At 32.5% G+C, this 18,119-nt stretch overlaps 2 protein-coding genes across 2 annotated transcripts in view; both read right to left on the bottom strand.

Moving 5' to 3' along the window:
- Window positions 1–18,119, bottom strand: part of LOC103577223 (dual specificity protein phosphatase 15) — a 62,160-nt gene that overhangs the window by 19,163 nt on the left and 24,878 nt on the right. The window lies entirely within an intron of this gene.
- LOC128668198 (uncharacterized) lies at window positions 795–3,599 on the bottom strand. The gene is made up of 3 exons (XM_053740549.1): window positions 2,851–3,599; window positions 2,526–2,732; window positions 795–1,300 (listed from the first exon to the last, which is right to left on the bottom strand). The coding sequence occupies exons 1-3, from the start codon at window positions 2,937–2,939 to the stop codon at window positions 1,147–1,149; spliced, it is 450 nt and encodes a 149-aa protein (XP_053596524.1). The 5' UTR covers window positions 2,940–3,599; the 3' UTR covers window positions 795–1,146.

Below are 18,119 nucleotides of genomic sequence, written 5' to 3'. Positions count from 1 at the left end.
TTAAAAAAAGGACGAATATGAAAAAATTAATACGTGCATTTTTTATGAATTATATTTTATTAATTATTTACTCTATTTATTTATAATTTTATATGTGTGAAAAAAAAAAATTAAATAATTTTTAAATAAAATTATTATTAGTTTGTAATGATGATAAATTTTAATTATTTCGTTGATTATTATTACTTTTTTTGATAGGTAAAAATATTTACAAATATAAAAAAATACACTTTGATTTTACGACTTCATTTCCGATACGTTCCGTACTTTTTTTTTATTTTTAACAGTGTCCATATTTGTGTAAATTTGATAAATTAATTCGTAAATAAATAATATGATTAAAATAATAATAAAAACTGTAATAAATTCAATACGAGAGAAAATACAAAAATTATTAAATAAACGGGTGGTCTGTGTAAATAATTTACTGAATTATTTTTTTTTCAATTAGTTGCAAAAGTATGCATTATTTATTGCTTATTTAAATTCGTAAAATCTATTAGTGTGCAACGTTAAAATAATTAATTGATTAATTAATTAGTTGATAAATTAATTAAATTTCGAATTTGATAAAAATAAACTAAAAAGTCTCGCAAGTATGTAAAACATTTATAAGTAAATAAAATATTGTCGAATAATTATTATTATAAATATTAATTATTTTTATAAATTAATTGTTAATTGAAGGAGGAAAAAATACTTGTTTTTTTTTTTTTTAAATTTATTACTTTTTTTTTTTTTACTATAAAAAAAATAGAAAAAAAATGATGAAAAGTAAAAACTAAGACCGCAATTATATCGATTGTGAATATCGATTACCCCGTGTTCATTAATTAAAAAATAAATCCAACTAATTAAAAAAAATTTGTAACACCGTACCATTAAACTGAAGTGCAATAATTTAATTGTTTATTGACAAAAATTTAATGTGCAATTATTTTATTATCAACTGATTAATTTTTTTTTCTGTAATGATTACTTCAGTAAAATTTTATTAATTAAATAATTAATTTTTCTGCTTCATAATTTATTATTGATGTACATTTAAAAAATTGGAGCAGAGATTTTTCTCAAATCGTTAAAATTTATGATTATATTTATTACTTCTGGTGAATTATTTAAAACTAAAAATTATTCATAGTAAAGTTAATTATAGGCCCACTGTGGCATGTTTAAAAAATCGGCAAACTGTTGTAGATTGCTTGGAATCGGTGGACGAGGTGGTCGGTCACTGCGGCGCCAACTTTCCATAAGCGGCTGCATTTTCCGCCATGTGAATTGTGACGCTGCTTCATGATTTCTATATATAAGAATATATGTTTATTCATCCGATATTAACGTGAATTCAAGTAGATAATGAGAAAATTCGCATTTGGTAGACAGAATAAAGAATAAGTTTAATGAAAAGATAAAAAAATAAATCAAATTTTTAATAATAGAAGACCATACTCGAAAAAAAAACAAAATAGCTAAACTTGATGATACAGCATGGGAATTATAATTGTAGATATACATACATGCATACAAACATATATATATATATATATATATATATATATATATATAAATATTAGGGTGTGTCATTTTAAGGCTAAATTTTTTTTTTACTAGTATATCAGAAAATCTGGTAGTATAAAGAAAATTAAAAATTGTGCCGCTGGGCTAAAGGTTTGAAGTCCAATAGCGGCTTAGCTCATCAAAAAATTCGATTTCTCATTTAAATAATACGGGAAATTTTTTTTTTAACTTAGAGTATTTTTACGAGATCTTTTTACTTTTTCGGCAAATCTATCAGAATTATCACAAAATATTCTAGGATTTTTTTTGTACAAAATTTTATTTCCTACAAATTATTATCAGTTAAATTTTTTCAAATTCCACATTGTTTTCTAGTTATTTTAATTTTAATATCAAGCTCTTAAAAAAGTAGTGTTCTGATCGATTACAAGAGCTTGATATTGAAATTAAAGTAACTAGAAAACAATGCGGAATTTGAAAAAACTGTACTGATAATAATTTTTAGAAAATAAAATCGTCAACAAAAAAGACCTTACAACATTTTATGATAAGTCTGATAGTTTTGCCGGAAAAGTAAAAAGATCTCGAAATTTACTATAACTTGACTTCGAGCTCTAATAACCTTTAGAACAGATGGATCGATCGAAAAATGATAGGACCTTTTTTGTCGAGTGTTCAATTTCTTATAAAAATGTGTATTAGTCAATTCAATCTATTGATTTGTTCACGAGTTAAAAATACTCAAAGTTAAAAACAAAAAATTTCTCGTGTTATTTAAATGATAAATCGAATTTTTTGATGAGCTAAGCCGCTATTAGACTTAAACCCTTTAGACCAGCGGCATAATTTTTTATTTTCTTTATACTTCCAGATTTTCAGGTATAGCAGTAAAAAAAAAATATAGCCTTAAAATGACACAATATATGTAAATATATATATATATATATATATTTATATAAGTGCATGCATGTGTCGAAAAAAAAATCGTAGCTACTGAAAAAACTTACTGCACACTCAAATGGTCAAATATAACTTTCAGGGATCTATAAGGGCGTGCCGTTGCCGCAATAAACAATGCATCTTGAAAGATGCAATATTTCTGCAACTGAGGATTTCTTACATGGTTATGAACGATCGATAAATCAAGTTCATCATTTGTTATTTTTCCCCGAGCAGGACAACCGTGAGCTCGACGTTCATAGCATCTTATATATCTGAAATACACACATAATAAATTTTTTTATAAAAAGTAAACTTTCACGGACAAGAAATTATAGCTGCTACAACAGCAGCTGTAGTTTAGGTTACTACAAATTGGAGTAAAGGAATAACCTTGGAATAACCTGAACCACACGTATAGTAAAATCAGTACTATTTATGTAGTGCCCTTTAGCACATATCGAGTACTCGCTACTACACATGTTTTACTATAATATCATGGATAGAAGAACCATAATTTTTTTTTCTATGTTCTGAAGACGTTACGCAAAGAGACCGGTATTAAATAGAAACAACCAATTTTGTCAATGGTTGGATAATATTTAAATCCTAGGACAATTTTTAACTTCCCGCAATGAAAATTCGGGAAGTTAATGATTTCAGTCCGATTTTCGAAAATTGAGTTTTTATCAAATTTTGACGTTTTTAAGTCCTAAGAAGCTATCCTGATGATTTCCAGATGGATTTCTGCGCGTGTATGTATGTGTTTCAATATCTTAAAACTTTTAAGCAAACCGTCCTATTGAAATGATACAAAGGAATATAAAAGGATTCTACATTTAACAGAAGCCCTATGAATTTAAATTCGATTGGTCAGGTAGATTTTGAGAATGTTTTAAAATAAAATTTTGTATAAAAAATAGATATACAAATATAACTTTCAACCTCTTGATATATAGATCAATTTCAAAATGGAATCAGCTCTTTTATTTATATTTAAATTAAAGATGAAGTTGCATTTAATTATGAGGTGATCAAGAGAGACCAATAAGACTAACAGTTGGAATGATTTTGAACATATTTTAGTACATTTTATTATTATTTATCCGAAAGAAATGGTATAAAATATTATTTTTTTAACTTATCGTCATCAATATCTTTAGAAATAATATAACGGTGACCTTGGCTACTTCGTGTCCAGTAGCCACGAACCATAGTTACAAAATTTCCCGATTCAATAATTAATTATTAATTATAAATATAAATTATAATTATTATATCGCTGGTTCTGAAATGCGGGAAATAGATCTCAGAGAGTAGGTCGACTCGTTTTGACCGGACACGCGGCTGAAATTAAACTTATTCTCTAAGACACTGGTGATGAAAAGTAATTTCTTTGAGACTTAATTTAATTATTATATATAATTAATTTTATTTAACCAAATCCCCAAATATTTACAAATTTCCCCTTTATATAAATTAAATTTCTTCTATGAATAAATAAGTGTCTAGTGACAACAAAATAAATTTATTTACATGTAACGATTTAATGGACATGGGAAATAAATAATAATTATTCACACTAGATTGACGTTGAAGAGAGAGATATAAAAATATAATAATTTTATCATAAATCTTATCTGGATTTTATTGTGTTCGACGTACTGATGGTATTGGACGCCGCTGCATGTTGGACCTTCTCTTCCGGATCCTGGCTGTTGATGTTGGACTTGGTGCTGGATACTCTCACACAAATCACTTAGATAATCAACTTAACAAAATTTGGTTTTATAAACCAGTTTATAGAGAGAGCAAAATAATTTAGAATTTTTACAGTTTTCACAATCGAGCAACGAGTAACGAGGCTGTATGTATCAGCACTTTGACTTGAGTGTCGTTTGAATCGATCGCCTGCACTTGAATCGATTGCCTGCACTTAAATGTCGAGTCGATAGCTTGGACTTGAATGTCGATCCTGATCGAGACGTCTCAGGTCCCAACCTCCGATGACCCCTACCTAATTATGCGCACATGACCGACTTACGGTCACCTGCTGCGCGAAATCATCCCCTGTGGTCTAGCGCTTAACCCAGCCAAACTTAGCAATCAGGCTGTAATATGAGAGACAGAGAAAGACACATAAATTCAATTCAAAAAAAAATTTATTATTATTAAAGTACTAGAGTGTGTGATCATTAACGTTTAAACTATTTAAGTGAAGTAAATAACGTGAAAAACACTCGGTGAAAATTCTGCTGGGCTCTGGGCGCGAACTGCCGTCCTTCTGATTGCTGGGTTTGAACGCTGGCTACTGGACGAACCTACTAACGTTCAACTGAAACTTTTATATGTTCTACTTGTTCATTTTACTACAACTACTCGGTTTTATGAAATATAAAGAGCAATTTAATCTATATTTTCGATTAAGAAAGAAAAAAATAATTTCGTATTATTTATATTATAATTACATAATTTTTTAAAATAAAATTTATTAAATTTAATTGATTATTTATCAAGAACCCAGCTTAATTATCTTACTCTACCACCATAATTCCCAAGTTAGGGTGACTCTCGGCTTGGCCAAGGCTAGGTTATCTAGTGTTGGCCGATGTTAGGGTAGCCATCCAACGGCCGAGGCTAGGTTATTCAATCTTGGCCCATGTTAGGGTGACTCTAGGGTTGGCCAAAGCTAGGGTATTCAGTCTTGGCTCAAGCCTGGGTAATCATTGGAATGGCCAATACTAATTAACCAGTTATGGCCCAGGCATGGGACAGTATAGGTTTGCCAAGACGGGCTTCCCAATAATGTCCCAGGCATGGCCCCGTCGTTCAACTCGGGGGCTTCCTGTATGGGTAAAAGTTATTCATAGCTGGGTCCTAGCTAGGGTCTACCGTGGAAACCCAAAGCTCGGTGAACTAGTTCTGGTTCAAGCTTGGGCCAATATTGAAGAGCTAGAGCAGGGTTACCCATGACTGGGTCTCGTTTGGGGCCAACAGCGGAAAGCCAGCGCTAGGTTGCCCACGACTGGGCCTTAGCTAGGGCCGACACTAGGAAGCCAGAGCTGGGCTTACTAGTTCTGGTTTAATTTCGGGCCAAGGATAGAAAGCCAGCGCTAGGTTGCCCACGACTGGACCTAAGCTAGGGCCGACATTGGGAAGCCAGAGCTGGGCTTACTAGTTCTGGTTTAATCTCGGGCCAAGGATGGAAAGCCAGCGCTAGGTTGCCCACGACTGGACCTAAGCTAGGGCCGACATTGGGAAGCCAGAGCTAGGTTGCCCAGTCCTGGGCCTTAGCTAGGGCCGACACTGGGGAGCCAGAGCTGGGTTACCCAGTCCTGGTCCGTGCTTAGCCCCGTTGTCAGAGCTTGTAAGTTCCTACATGGGCTGTTGAAAATCGCCCATAAATTTCAGATTTTTTTTTATCCTTTAATTTTTTCCAGTAGTGTGTTTAGAAATGCTAATTATGATTTTAAAAAAAAACGATTTCTGAATTATTTATTAAAATAATCCAAATATGAAAGAAACGAATATAAACAATAAGATATTGTTTTTAAGAAAAAATTATTTTTTAAAAATCATTATTTTCTTACGCTAACAATATGGTGAAAAAAAATTTTTCTAAAATATTTAATTAATAAAAAAATTTATAAACAAATGGCATGAAAAAATTTGAAAAGTAATCATATAATGCCTAACAAGTATATGAAATCAGTAATAGCTTAAAGTTTCAAAAAAAATTATTTAACATACATTATTTAGAATTTTAATTTTTTCGTTACTTCAAAAATTAATAATGAATGAAAAAAAAGTAATTTATAAACTTTCATGACGTTATCTTGTTGAGTATGTTTATAAAAAGGGCTTTAAGAAGCAAAAAATTTATAGATTAATTATTTAAAATTTTATACCGCCTTTTATTATAACACAAACCCGTAAAAAAAATGTTAATTAACAATTGAATAACTTTTTGAAAAATGGTGATACAACTTTCATTACCAAAAAATCATATTCTTTGAAGTGTCTAGATGACACCAGAATTTTTTCTGGCCAAAAAGATGGGCGGTTAATTTGCTTAACGGTTTTTTGTTTTTAACAATTGTAATTTTCTTGTCCAGAAAAAATCCAATCAATGTTTTCTCTAGAAGCCATTTCGGATCGTTTAAGCCATCAACCATATTTTTAGGAGACCTGTGACTATTTACCGTAGGTTTTCATCTTCTCGACTATACTAACAGTCATACCGTAGACTATACATTAGACACTGTATAGCCATCATACATAGACTATACATACAAATCTTACGACGATTTTCGAAAAATTCGGGAAGTAATTATTTTTACCTCGATTTTCGAAAATCGAGTTTTCATCAGATGTCGAAGTACTGAGGTCCTAGGAAGATATTCTGACTATTTTCAGAATAATGTCCGAGTGCGTGTATGTGTGTGCGCGCGCGCGCGTGTGTGTGTGTGTGTGTGTGTGTGTGTGTGTGTGTGTGTGTGTGTGTGTGCGTGTGTGTGTAAACTCTTTGTAACTTTTAAAGTAATGAACCGAATTAGATGGTTAAGGTGGCAATCGAAAGAGTTTGTTGGCCGTCAACTTTCCTAAAAATTTCAGATCATTTGATCAAGTAGACTCGAAAATATTGGCGAATTACGAAAAAAAAAAAATTTATTTTAGTTTTTTAGTGATTTCTCAGAAACGACTGTAACGATCGACTTCAAAATCTACTCAGCTCTAGAATTCGATAAAATGCGTCGATTGCCACCTTAACCATCAAAATCGGTTAATTCGTTCGCGAGATATCGCGGGAAAAAGAAATGCTAAAAAACGGTTTTTTTTTTTCAAAAACAATGGCATACGAAAGTATTTTCGAGCTCGAAGAGCTCAAAAATGTGTTTACAATAATGATTTCGAGCTCAAGGAGCTCGAAAACACCGGGAAGTTTTGGGGCTGGCCCGCAGGGTCAACCGATAGACAGATTTTTTTTCTCGCCTTATGAACGTTTTTTGCCAGTAAGGATACCCCTCCGCAACGCCCCATAAGGAACTTCGTTCCCAAAATAAATCCAAAACTATAAAAGAGATCACCAGATATGAATAGGGGAGGGTGGGGCAGAGCGGCCCTCCTAAGCCAATTATTACTTTTTGTGGTTTTTAACTATCAGATCACTTTTGTCTTATTTCGAACAAATTTATGGACATTTTGCCGAAATTCTGGAAAAAATTTTTTTTTTTTGTGGGACAGAGCTGCCCCCTCCAAAAAATGATAAAAAGTTTTTTTTTTTTTTTTTTTTTTTTTTTTTTTTTTTTTTTTTTTTTTTTTTAAATTGTTTTCATCATTAAGGATGTATTTCTTTCTCTTAACAACTATGTTTGGTTTCATATAACTCAAAAAAAATTATTTAAGTTGTGATAAATCGTTCCCCCTCGATTAGCTTAATTATTAATTATTATTTAATAAAAAAAAAAAAAAAGAACAATTCTATATTTCTTATTTGTAATTATTTTGAACCCTATAGAAACGTGTTTTTTGATTTTTTAAATTACAGATCATTTCGTATTATTTAAAAAATTTTATCAATTAAAATATAAATTATTATTTTCGAATATTTTTAGAGGCCAAATTTGCCCCAGTTATAGAGAATCATCCGAAAAATGGATTAACATATTAAATTTTTTTTAACTTGACGATAAAAATTTGAAAGAATTATTTTTTCAGAATCTTCGGCTGGTCCATTTTGCCCTAGGTGTAATAGGTAGAGCTAAAAATGCGGAAATATATCGGATTTATAGTAATTAGACAAAAAAAAAAAAATTTTTTTATGATCAAAATTTTAGGGGGGCCGCTCTGCACCGCCCACCTCTACGCAAAAATTTTAAAAATAATCTTGAGCTACGAATATAATTCAAACTTTATTTTTACTGAACAGACGGATTTCTCCTATATTGGAACGTCCTGGCATTCTTATTGTTAATTAATAAGTTCTAAAAATTATTTTTTTGTATTTGAACCATTGAAAATATACCTCTCAGAATTTTGAGAAACATTTGGTTATAATAAATATTTGAAACAAAAAGATCTGTGAAATATTCACAAGAGAGCAGCACCGACCGACGTATCCTCGTATGAATTTTAAAAAACAGTGTTAAATGTATTATCAAGTTACCATTCCAAATTTACTTTATCGGCAACAACCGACAATCGTAGCGGTCGGTAAAATTTTTGAAAATAGCAACAAAGTATACCTGGGCTGAAAATATAGAGTTGTTAAGCATTACGGACACAAACATACAAGGTCTACAAAAACTGCGGGGACGTAATATATTGGCAGCATTTAGTTGAAGGCTTAAAGTTACTGTGTAGTTAAATCAAATTAGCTGCCGGTTACATTGATATTACTTATAACAAGTACCCAATAAGCTTGACACTCAATACGCAAATCACATAAATATGTTGCGTTAAAATATCTATGTATTTATAAGTGAGAGATGATTTTTTTATAAGCTCTCTAAGTTACACGGTCATGAATAATACAAGACTCATCATAATGTAGGTGTATAGTATAAGAGATGATAAAAATCATAGTTCTTAAATCTATAAGAGATTTAATACATTGGTGCTGAAATTATAATGGTTCTCAAGTCAAATGCAGTAAAATATGCCAGTGTCCAAACTTAAAAGACTAAAAAAACCTCTATCTCAAATAGTCATTGAATTCTAAATACATCTGAAATAAATATCAAAGAAATTTAACGTTATAGGGAATATGTAACTACTGACATTTATTGACACAGCACTTAACTACCATTGTTGATAATTTAATGGTAACCGTAATTATAAAGCTGCTAAGCATTACGGACACAAACATACAAGGTCTACAAAAACTGCGGGGACGTAATATATTGGCAGCATTTAGTTGAAGGCTTAAAGCTACTGTGGAGTTAAATCGAACTAGCTGCCAATTGCATTGATATTACTTATGACAAGTACATAATTAGCTTGACACTTAATACATAAGTCACTTAAATATGTTGCGTTATAATATCTATGTATTTATAAGTGAGAGATGATTTTATATAAGCTTTCTAAGTTACACGGTCATGAATAATACAAGACTCATCATAATGTAGGTGTATAGTATAAGAGATGATAAAAATCATAGGTCTTAAATCTATAAGAGATTTAATACGTTGGTGCTGAAATTATAGTGGTTCTAAAGTCAAATGCATTGAAATATGGCAGTGTCTAAATTTAAAAGACTAAAAAAACCTCTATCTCAAACAATCATTGGAATCAAATACATGCGCCATAAATATCAACCGCTTCGTAGCTCTATAGGGAACAAACAGCAACTGACGTTCAGTAGCACTGTAGATAACTAGCTTTTAGGACAATTCGATGGCACCCAGTGAAATCACAGTGAAAACACTTTCACCGTAATTTGACGGTGTATTTACGGTGATTTCATAGTGAATTCATAGTGATTTTGTGCCATTTTGTCATTGTGATTTAGTAGTGATTTCACTGTGATTTTAGTGCGAGTTTACAGTAAATTTATGGTGATTTCATCATGATTTCACAGTAAATTAATGCTGATTTCACAATGATTTTACAGTAAAGTAATGGTGATTTCACCATGATTTCACAGTAAAGTAATGGTGATTTCACAGTAAATCAATAGTGTTTTCACCATGATTTCGCAGTAAATTAATGGTGATTTCCCCATGATTTCACAGTAAATTAATGGTGATTTCACCATGATTCCACAGAAAATTTATGATGATTTGCCTCTAGTTTTATGGTGATTTTAGAATAGCAAAAAAAAAGTTGTTCAAACATTCTTCGACTTTTTTATGTACTTTTTTTAAATAAACTGAATATTTGTGTCATGATGGCCATTTTTAATTTTTGTTTATATTCTTTTTTTTATTTCAAAGTTCTCTGAACACTTAAAAATTTTCAGGATGTGTTTTGAGAAATAAGTTTAATGGAAAAAATTGCAAAAAGCTTCAAAGTTTAATATTATAGAATGACAAAAAAAATAAAAAATGGTAGTCATTGAAAATTTTTGTTCTTTCTTTTATTTGAAAAAAAAATGATGGTAGGTTTTAATAATTTTTTTGTATTTTTTTTCCACAGTGAATTTCCAGTAAACTTACAGTAAATTCACAGTGGATTTACTATAAGTTCATAGGAAATTCACTGTGAATTCACTATATATTCACTGTAAATTTACTGTTAGTTTACTGAAAATTCACTGTGGATTCACTGTGAATTGGCTGTAGTACCACACTAAAATCACTGCAATACCACTGTGAGGTAACTATGAATCGACTGTGATAACATAATAAGATCACTGTGAAACCACTATCGAATCACTGTAAGATAACCATAAAACTACAGTGACCGAATGGCACAAAATCACGGTGATTTCACTGTAATTTCATCATGGTCTCACAATGTTTTTACTATAATCTCACTGTGATTTCACTGTGATTTTACAGTGATTCCAGGTCCACGAGGGATAGAAAACCGACTTGGTCGGGACGTTATAACAACTTTAATTCCAATCATCCATTGTCTCAAAAAATCGGATTAATATATCATTTAGTAGACAAAGCTTTTTACCCCTTTTTACAATATTCACAATTGATCACAAAGAAACACTATCTACCGACAGATAATATTCACCATCTGAAATTAAGGAAATTGACATCATCTACGTGAACTCGCTGTTGATTGTGGATATGGTAGGCGTTTGTTTTGACTGTATGTATTTATCCATATACACATAGACGGAAACATTCACATATTGTATCTGCAACCGCACAGTGAACAGTAGATCGTTGATCGCCAATACAAATTACCCTGATAGCCAAGTTGGCGAGAAACTGACGAGAAACTTGCAGCCGCAACTGGAACCAAGTTGATCGCCAACAGTTGGTACCTCCAATAGTTGATGGACATTTTCTGAGAAAGTTGGTGGCAAAAGTTGTAAATCCAAAAAGTTGACTATCACTTTCTGAGAAAGTTGGTGGCAAAAGTTGCTTGCAAAAGTTGGTGATCATAAGTTGACGGTAAGTTTACTTTCAATTTCCTCAGAAACTTGCATTCCAGTTGCGGCTCCATACTGCCGCCAACTTTCTGAGAAAGTTGGCGGTAACTTGTAACCAAAAGTTGCAAAAGCTGAAGTTGTCGATAACTTGTCGTCAAGTTGGTCGGAAACTAATGAATGACCAACTTTTTCTCGATCAACTCGTGTTATCAGGGTATTTATAACAATTACACTTAAAAAATAAAGTAATGGACAAGAAAACATTTAGATATTTAAAAATATTAAAACTGAAATTATATAAAAAAATAACTACATCTAAATTAAAACTTTATGTAAATAAAACACTCAAACTACAAAATATAATTCTTGTAAATAAAAACTAAATTATTATTAATATTGACATCAACAAAATATTGTAAGTTGATCTAAATCATGATAATTTTTACTTAATTTATACAACTAAATTCTAATAATTGTTAAACCTAATTTAAAATTTTTATACAATGTTTATATTATAATTAAACTGAATTTTAATGTAACTTTTTTATATAGATATGGGTCTGATGATGTTAATTACCATTAACGAAACATTACCCGCTAAATAATAAATTGATGTCAATTCAGCAAATCAGTAAAGCCTTTGTTCCTTCATTTATATAATATATAAGCCTGATCGTTTAAATAAATTCAACAAAATAAATTATCATTATTATTATTATTATTATTATTATTATTATTATTATTATTATTATTATTATTATTATTATTATTATTATTATTATTATTATTATTATTATTATTATTATTATTATTATTATTATTATTATTATTATTATTATTATTATTATTATTATTATTATTATTATTATTATTATTATTATTATTATTATTATTATTATTATTATTATTATTATTATTATTATTATTATTATTATTATTATTATTATTATTATTATTATTATTATTATTATTATTATTATTATTATTATTATTATTATTATTATTATTATTATTATTATTATTATTATTATTATTATTATTATTATTATTATTATTATTATTATTATTATTATTATTATTATTATTATTATTATTATTATTATTATTATTATTATTATTATTATTATTATTATTATTATTATTATTATTATTATTATTATTATTATTATTATTATTATTATTATTATTATTATTATTATTATTATTATTATTATTATTATTATTATTATTATTATTATTATTATTATTATTATTATTATTATTATTATTATTATTATTATTATTATTATTATTATTATTATTATTATTATTATTATTATTATTATTATTATTATTATTATTATTATTATTATTATTATTATTATTATTATTATTATTATTATTATTATTATTATTATTATTATTATTATTATTATTATTATTATTATTATTATTATTATTATTATTATTATTATTATTATTATTATTATTATTATTATTATTATTATTATTATTATTATTATTATTATTATTATTATTATTATTATTATTATTATTATTATTATTATTATTATTATTATTATTATTATTATTATTATTATTATTATTATTATTATTATTATTATTATTATTATTATTATTATTATTATTATTATTATTATTATTATTATTATTATTATTATTATTATTATTATTATTATTATTATTATTATTATTATTATTATTATTATTATTATTATTATTATTATTATTATTATTATTATTATTATTATTATTATTATTATTATTATTATTATTATTATTATTATTATTATTATTATTATTATTATTATTATTATTATTATTATTATTATTATTATTATTATTATTATTATTATTATTATTATTATTATTATTATTATTATTATTATTATTATTATTATTATTTTTATTATTATTATTATTATTATTATTATTATTATTATTATTATTTTTATTATTATTATTATTATTATTATTATTATTTTTATTATTATTATTATTATTATTATTATTATTATTATTATTATTATTATTATTATTATTATTATTATTATTATTATTATTATTATTATTATTATTATTATTATTATTTCTTTTTTTTTAGTTAAATGCTCAGGGGGTTATCCCCGGTAGTCCGACTCTACCGAGGGCCTCACCTGAGCGCCAAATCATTACTGCTGCGATGCTTCATCAACAAGATGATCAGCATGCGCAGCAGGCCAAGTTTCGTTGCCTTAGGAGACGGAGGGATCCGAGAATAACAGCCTTTTGCATCCGCGATGCCAAAAACTCAACTTGCGGAGAACAAGTTGGGATTTTAGCCAATGCAGACACAAAAGTCTGTTTCATCCCTCCTAGGACGCCAACAATAAGTACGACAAGCTTGACACGGTAGCCTGGGTAGAGTTTGCCAATTTCAAACAGGAGATCCTGATATATTTCGTGTTTGTGCTCTTCTTTAACCGTGATGTTATACTCAGCAGGTGCTGAGAACTCGATAACATAAATGTCACGAGCGGTTTTATCAAAGAGCACAATATCAGGTTTATTGTGATCGATTTTCCGCGTTGTTGCGAATGGCACGTTCCAATAAATACGGCAACGGTCATTCTCAACAACTTGCGGAATATCTCCTGGCAGATAAGGCAGCACTGGTGTTTTATCGATACCGTGAGTATGTCTTAGGTGGTAGTAAAGTACTCGCAGAGCAGCATTGTGACGCTGGACATATGCATTTCTTGCCAGCACAGGACATGCTGACAACAGATGCATAAGCGTCTCAGGATGTTGCTTACACACCCTACACAAAGTGTCGGGTAGCTGCATCTGGAGCTCTTTAGCACGGTATTCAAGAGTATTGATAACACCATCTTGGCAGGCAAAAATATATCCTTCGGTCTCAGACATCAGGCCAGCTGACCTGAGGAAGGAAAACGTCAGCTGCTCGGACAAGCCATGTTCACGCACGTGTTTAAAGAACACGCTGTGCATGGACTTGTCCATATGTGTGCTGAGCAGTTTTTGTTGCTCAGCATTGCTGATGACCCTCTTAAATTCCTCCTTAGGGAGTTCGATAAGAGGGTTTACTCTTCCAAGACCGAGGGATTTTGCCGCGTAGATTGCTGCCTTATATAAAAACGTTCCCTTATGCCTATTCTCATGACTATGAACAATTTGCATAAGGAAGTCGTTTTCATCTGCAGTGAAATTCACAACCTCGTATGTTATACCCAAAACCAAACGATCGTGTAGACACTCCAAGCTCTGTAAACCTCTCCCTCCGATGTGCCGAGAAAGGTATAATCTGGTGATGGAGGATTTAGGGTGCATGCTCCGATTCATATTCATGACTTTGCATGTCTTGATATCGAGATCTCTGAGTTCTTTTCGGGCCCATTTCAGAACACCGAAAGAGTAGAGGAGTACCGGGACAGCAAGCATGTTTGTTGCAGAGACTTTGTTTTTCCCGGAAAGTTCTGATGACCAGATTTTCCGGAGTCTCCGCACATACTCGCTGCAGAGAGTCGTTTTGATTTTCGAGGCGTCCTGCATAGGACTCCCGTCAATCCCTAGATATTTGTACGACTCTCCGGCGTCAAGATGGTCAATGACGCTCCCATCTACTAACTCGATATCCTCACGCACATCAGAACACTTACCCTTCACCAGATTAACGACCGCGCACTTGTCCAACCCAAAAGCCATGCCAACATCCCGGGTATACTCCCCTACAATATTCAAGGCTGTCTGAAGGTGTTCCTCATCAGAAGCATACACCTTCAGATCATCCATGTAGAGTAAGTGGGTGATCGAATACTTTCGATCATTTGATGGACCCACTGAGTATCCACGGGTGCGGCGTAGCGCAACAGATATTGGCAGCAGTGAGATACAAAACAGCAGAGGGCTCAGAGAATCTCCCTGAAAGACTCCTCGTTTGTACTGTACAGCTTCGGTTACACGTTTGTCGTTGCCACATGAAATGTGGAACCGTGTTCGCCAAAGCTGCATCGTACGCCGAATGCATCCCACTGTATCGCGATTGACCCCAAGGCATTTGAGCAAAAAGAGAATAAGCTCATGAGATGTTGAGTCAAATGCCTTGCGGTAGTCAATCCAGGCCATTGACAGGTTGCGCTGATAGCAGATCGCGTCTTGAATGACACAACGATCCACTAACAGATTCTCTTTGCAACCTGACAGGCCTCTTTTACTGCCACGTTGTTCGTATATCTGCTGCCATACAGGGTCTATCTCCTGCAGAATGCGATTATTCAAGATTTTGGTGAAAATCTTATAAACCGCATTCAAACAGGTGATAGGCCTGTAGTTTTTCGGGTCAGACAAGTCTCCTTTCTTTGGGATGAGCACGGTTCGCCCTTCTACAAGCCAGCATGGAATTGGTTCATTACCTCTGATGAACGCTGTAAAAATCCGGGCCAGATGACTATGGGTAGAAGTTAATTTCTTCCACCAAAATAGGTTAATGCCATCTGGACCCGGAGCAGCCCAGTTCTTACCATTGTTCAGAGCTGAACGAACTTCTTCCACGCTGACTTCGGGGCTCTCTTCATCAGCATTGTCGTTGCGATGTTGTCGACAAAATGCTTCGAAGTCGTTGAGAGCTGGAGTGTCACGATTCACGTTCGGTTGATCACCATACAACTCGGACCAGAAAGCTTCTACTTGCTCGATGGATGGGGAATCGCCAGAAACAGATGTCTTAGGTGTCAGAAAGCGTGAAGGACTTAACCGAAACAAAGAGTTATCGGTAAGCCGCTTCAGCTTTTTCTCTAGTGACTTTTTAGCAGTCACTAGAGCCCGCAACCTGTTAAGGGAACCTTCTTTGATATTAAGAAGATTCTCCTTATTCAGTGTGTGATGCTGATAGCGTAGTCCAGCCACAATGCGGCGGACTTTGGATGTAAATGCTTTACGTGCATTTACATACTCAATCACACACTGAATGCGGGAGACATGTTTCCGGAGATCATCAATCTTTAGTGACAGCTGCCCAATGCGCCCTCTCATCTTTGCCTCAGGAGAAGAAATATTTCTCCTCGCTGGAGGTAAGAGTGAGGAAGCAGCATCATAGACAGCTTGATTGATGGTGAGCAAAATAGAGTCTTCCTGAATCCGGGCAGATAGTTCTTGGTTTACCGTGTCAAGTAGCTGTTTTGGGTAGTGTATCTTCTTCGAGATACATACTTGTCGCCTTTCAAAATCATTGTCAGCGTCTTCAGAAGAACGGCGTCTCTCTTGATGTAACTGTGCTGGAAAAGACAGACGATGAGATAATCGTCTGTTCATTAACAGTGATCTCCGTGTTCGCCGGAGATGAGAGGCATAGTCTCGGAGATGTTGTTGTGACAGATGGCTGTAGTTAGGATGCATATTGCTCCAGAGAGCATGCATCCTCGCCATGTAGCCTCTCCGCTCCGGTTCACTGTTATTATAGCACATCAAGAGATCGGCTCGTAATTCCTCCGTCCACCTAAATGCAGTCCGTTGTTCGCCAAGGTCGTCATCGTTCGGAATCTCGGTACTCCGCCCAGCTAGTGGGTTGCCCTCATCCGAGAAGGGCAGGTTGTGGGGAGCACTTCCTGGTTCAGTATTGTCTTGAACTCAGTATTACTTTACGTTGGGGAGTTAACCCAACGTAAAGTTTGTTGTGCGATTGGTAGGCCAGCAGATGGGAGGCCAGCCTACATTGCCCACGATGCGCCACGAGGTAAATAAGACCCCTGCTGGCCGCACAACATGAACCGCGGGCGTTATTATTATTATTATTATTATTATTATTATTATTATTATTATCATCATCACTATTATTATTATTATCATTATTATCACTATTACTATTACTATTACTATTACTATTACTATTACTCTCGGGGGAGAAACCCAACTCCTACCGAGCGCGTCCCCAGGTGGTGGATAGGGGAACGTCCTCACCGGTCTATAGACCGGCGGATAGGGGTGAAATAAAATAGCCCTCACGGGCCAAAAGTGGTGCGAGGAGAAGGAAATCTCCATAAAAACCTAGGGAAGGTACCCGAACAAACCAACAATGGATAGGGCCAATGGAAATAATGCAGTTAAAATGCCGCTATCTGAGGTACATCAGGGCACACCTAGAGCTGATGCTGGGTGTGGCAGCTCGCAAACCATTAGCGGTGGGACGTTGAACAGGCGGACGCCCACCGGGATCGCCGAAAAATCGACAGCCGATGATTCAGTTGTGTTGAACTTGGCAACTGACTCAAATAATGCTACAAGCTGGACAGCAATGGAAGGGCTAGACCCAGTCACCCCACAGGGCACTACCCGTAAAACGGTTTTCGGCAATGCAGATAGGCAGACAATTACTCAGCCACCGTTCCTAGACGAGGACAACCACAGACAACAATATCTAGTGACCCGCGAGGCTGCTGTCATTCTGAGGACGACAAGCTGGCTGAACTACAACAAGTCCTCAAAACAACGCTCACGACTATACGTTCTAAGAGAACTGTCGCATCAGAAGTAACCACCGGTGTTAAAGAGGCGGCTGCGCTTATTCTCGAGATCTTAACACACCGCAAAGTGTGGAAGGAAGCTCAGCGCA

Source organism: Microplitis demolitor, chromosome 7, assembly GCF_026212275.2.
Source record: "Microplitis demolitor isolate Queensland-Clemson2020A chromosome 7, iyMicDemo2.1a, whole genome shotgun sequence".
Classification (NCBI taxonomy): domain Eukaryota; kingdom Metazoa; phylum Arthropoda; class Insecta; order Hymenoptera; family Braconidae; genus Microplitis; species Microplitis demolitor.
This window is presented reverse-complemented; position numbering and strand designations above follow the sequence as displayed.

Excerpts from the sequence above, each read along its gene's own strand:
- LOC128668198 (XM_053740549.1), bottom strand. The coding sequence starts at position 2,939 with ATGTGTAGTAGCGAGTACTCGATATGTGCTAAAGGGCACTACATAAAT. Across the intron at positions 2,733-2,850 it reads GTGGTTCAGGTTATTCCAAG|ATATATAAGATGCTATGAAC; the intron begins GTTATTCCTTTA and ends TGTGTATTTCAG. Across the intron at positions 1,301-2,525 it reads TTTGACCATTTGAGTGTGCA|AAATCATGAAGCAGCGTCAC; the intron begins GTAAGTTTTTTC and ends TCTTATATATAG.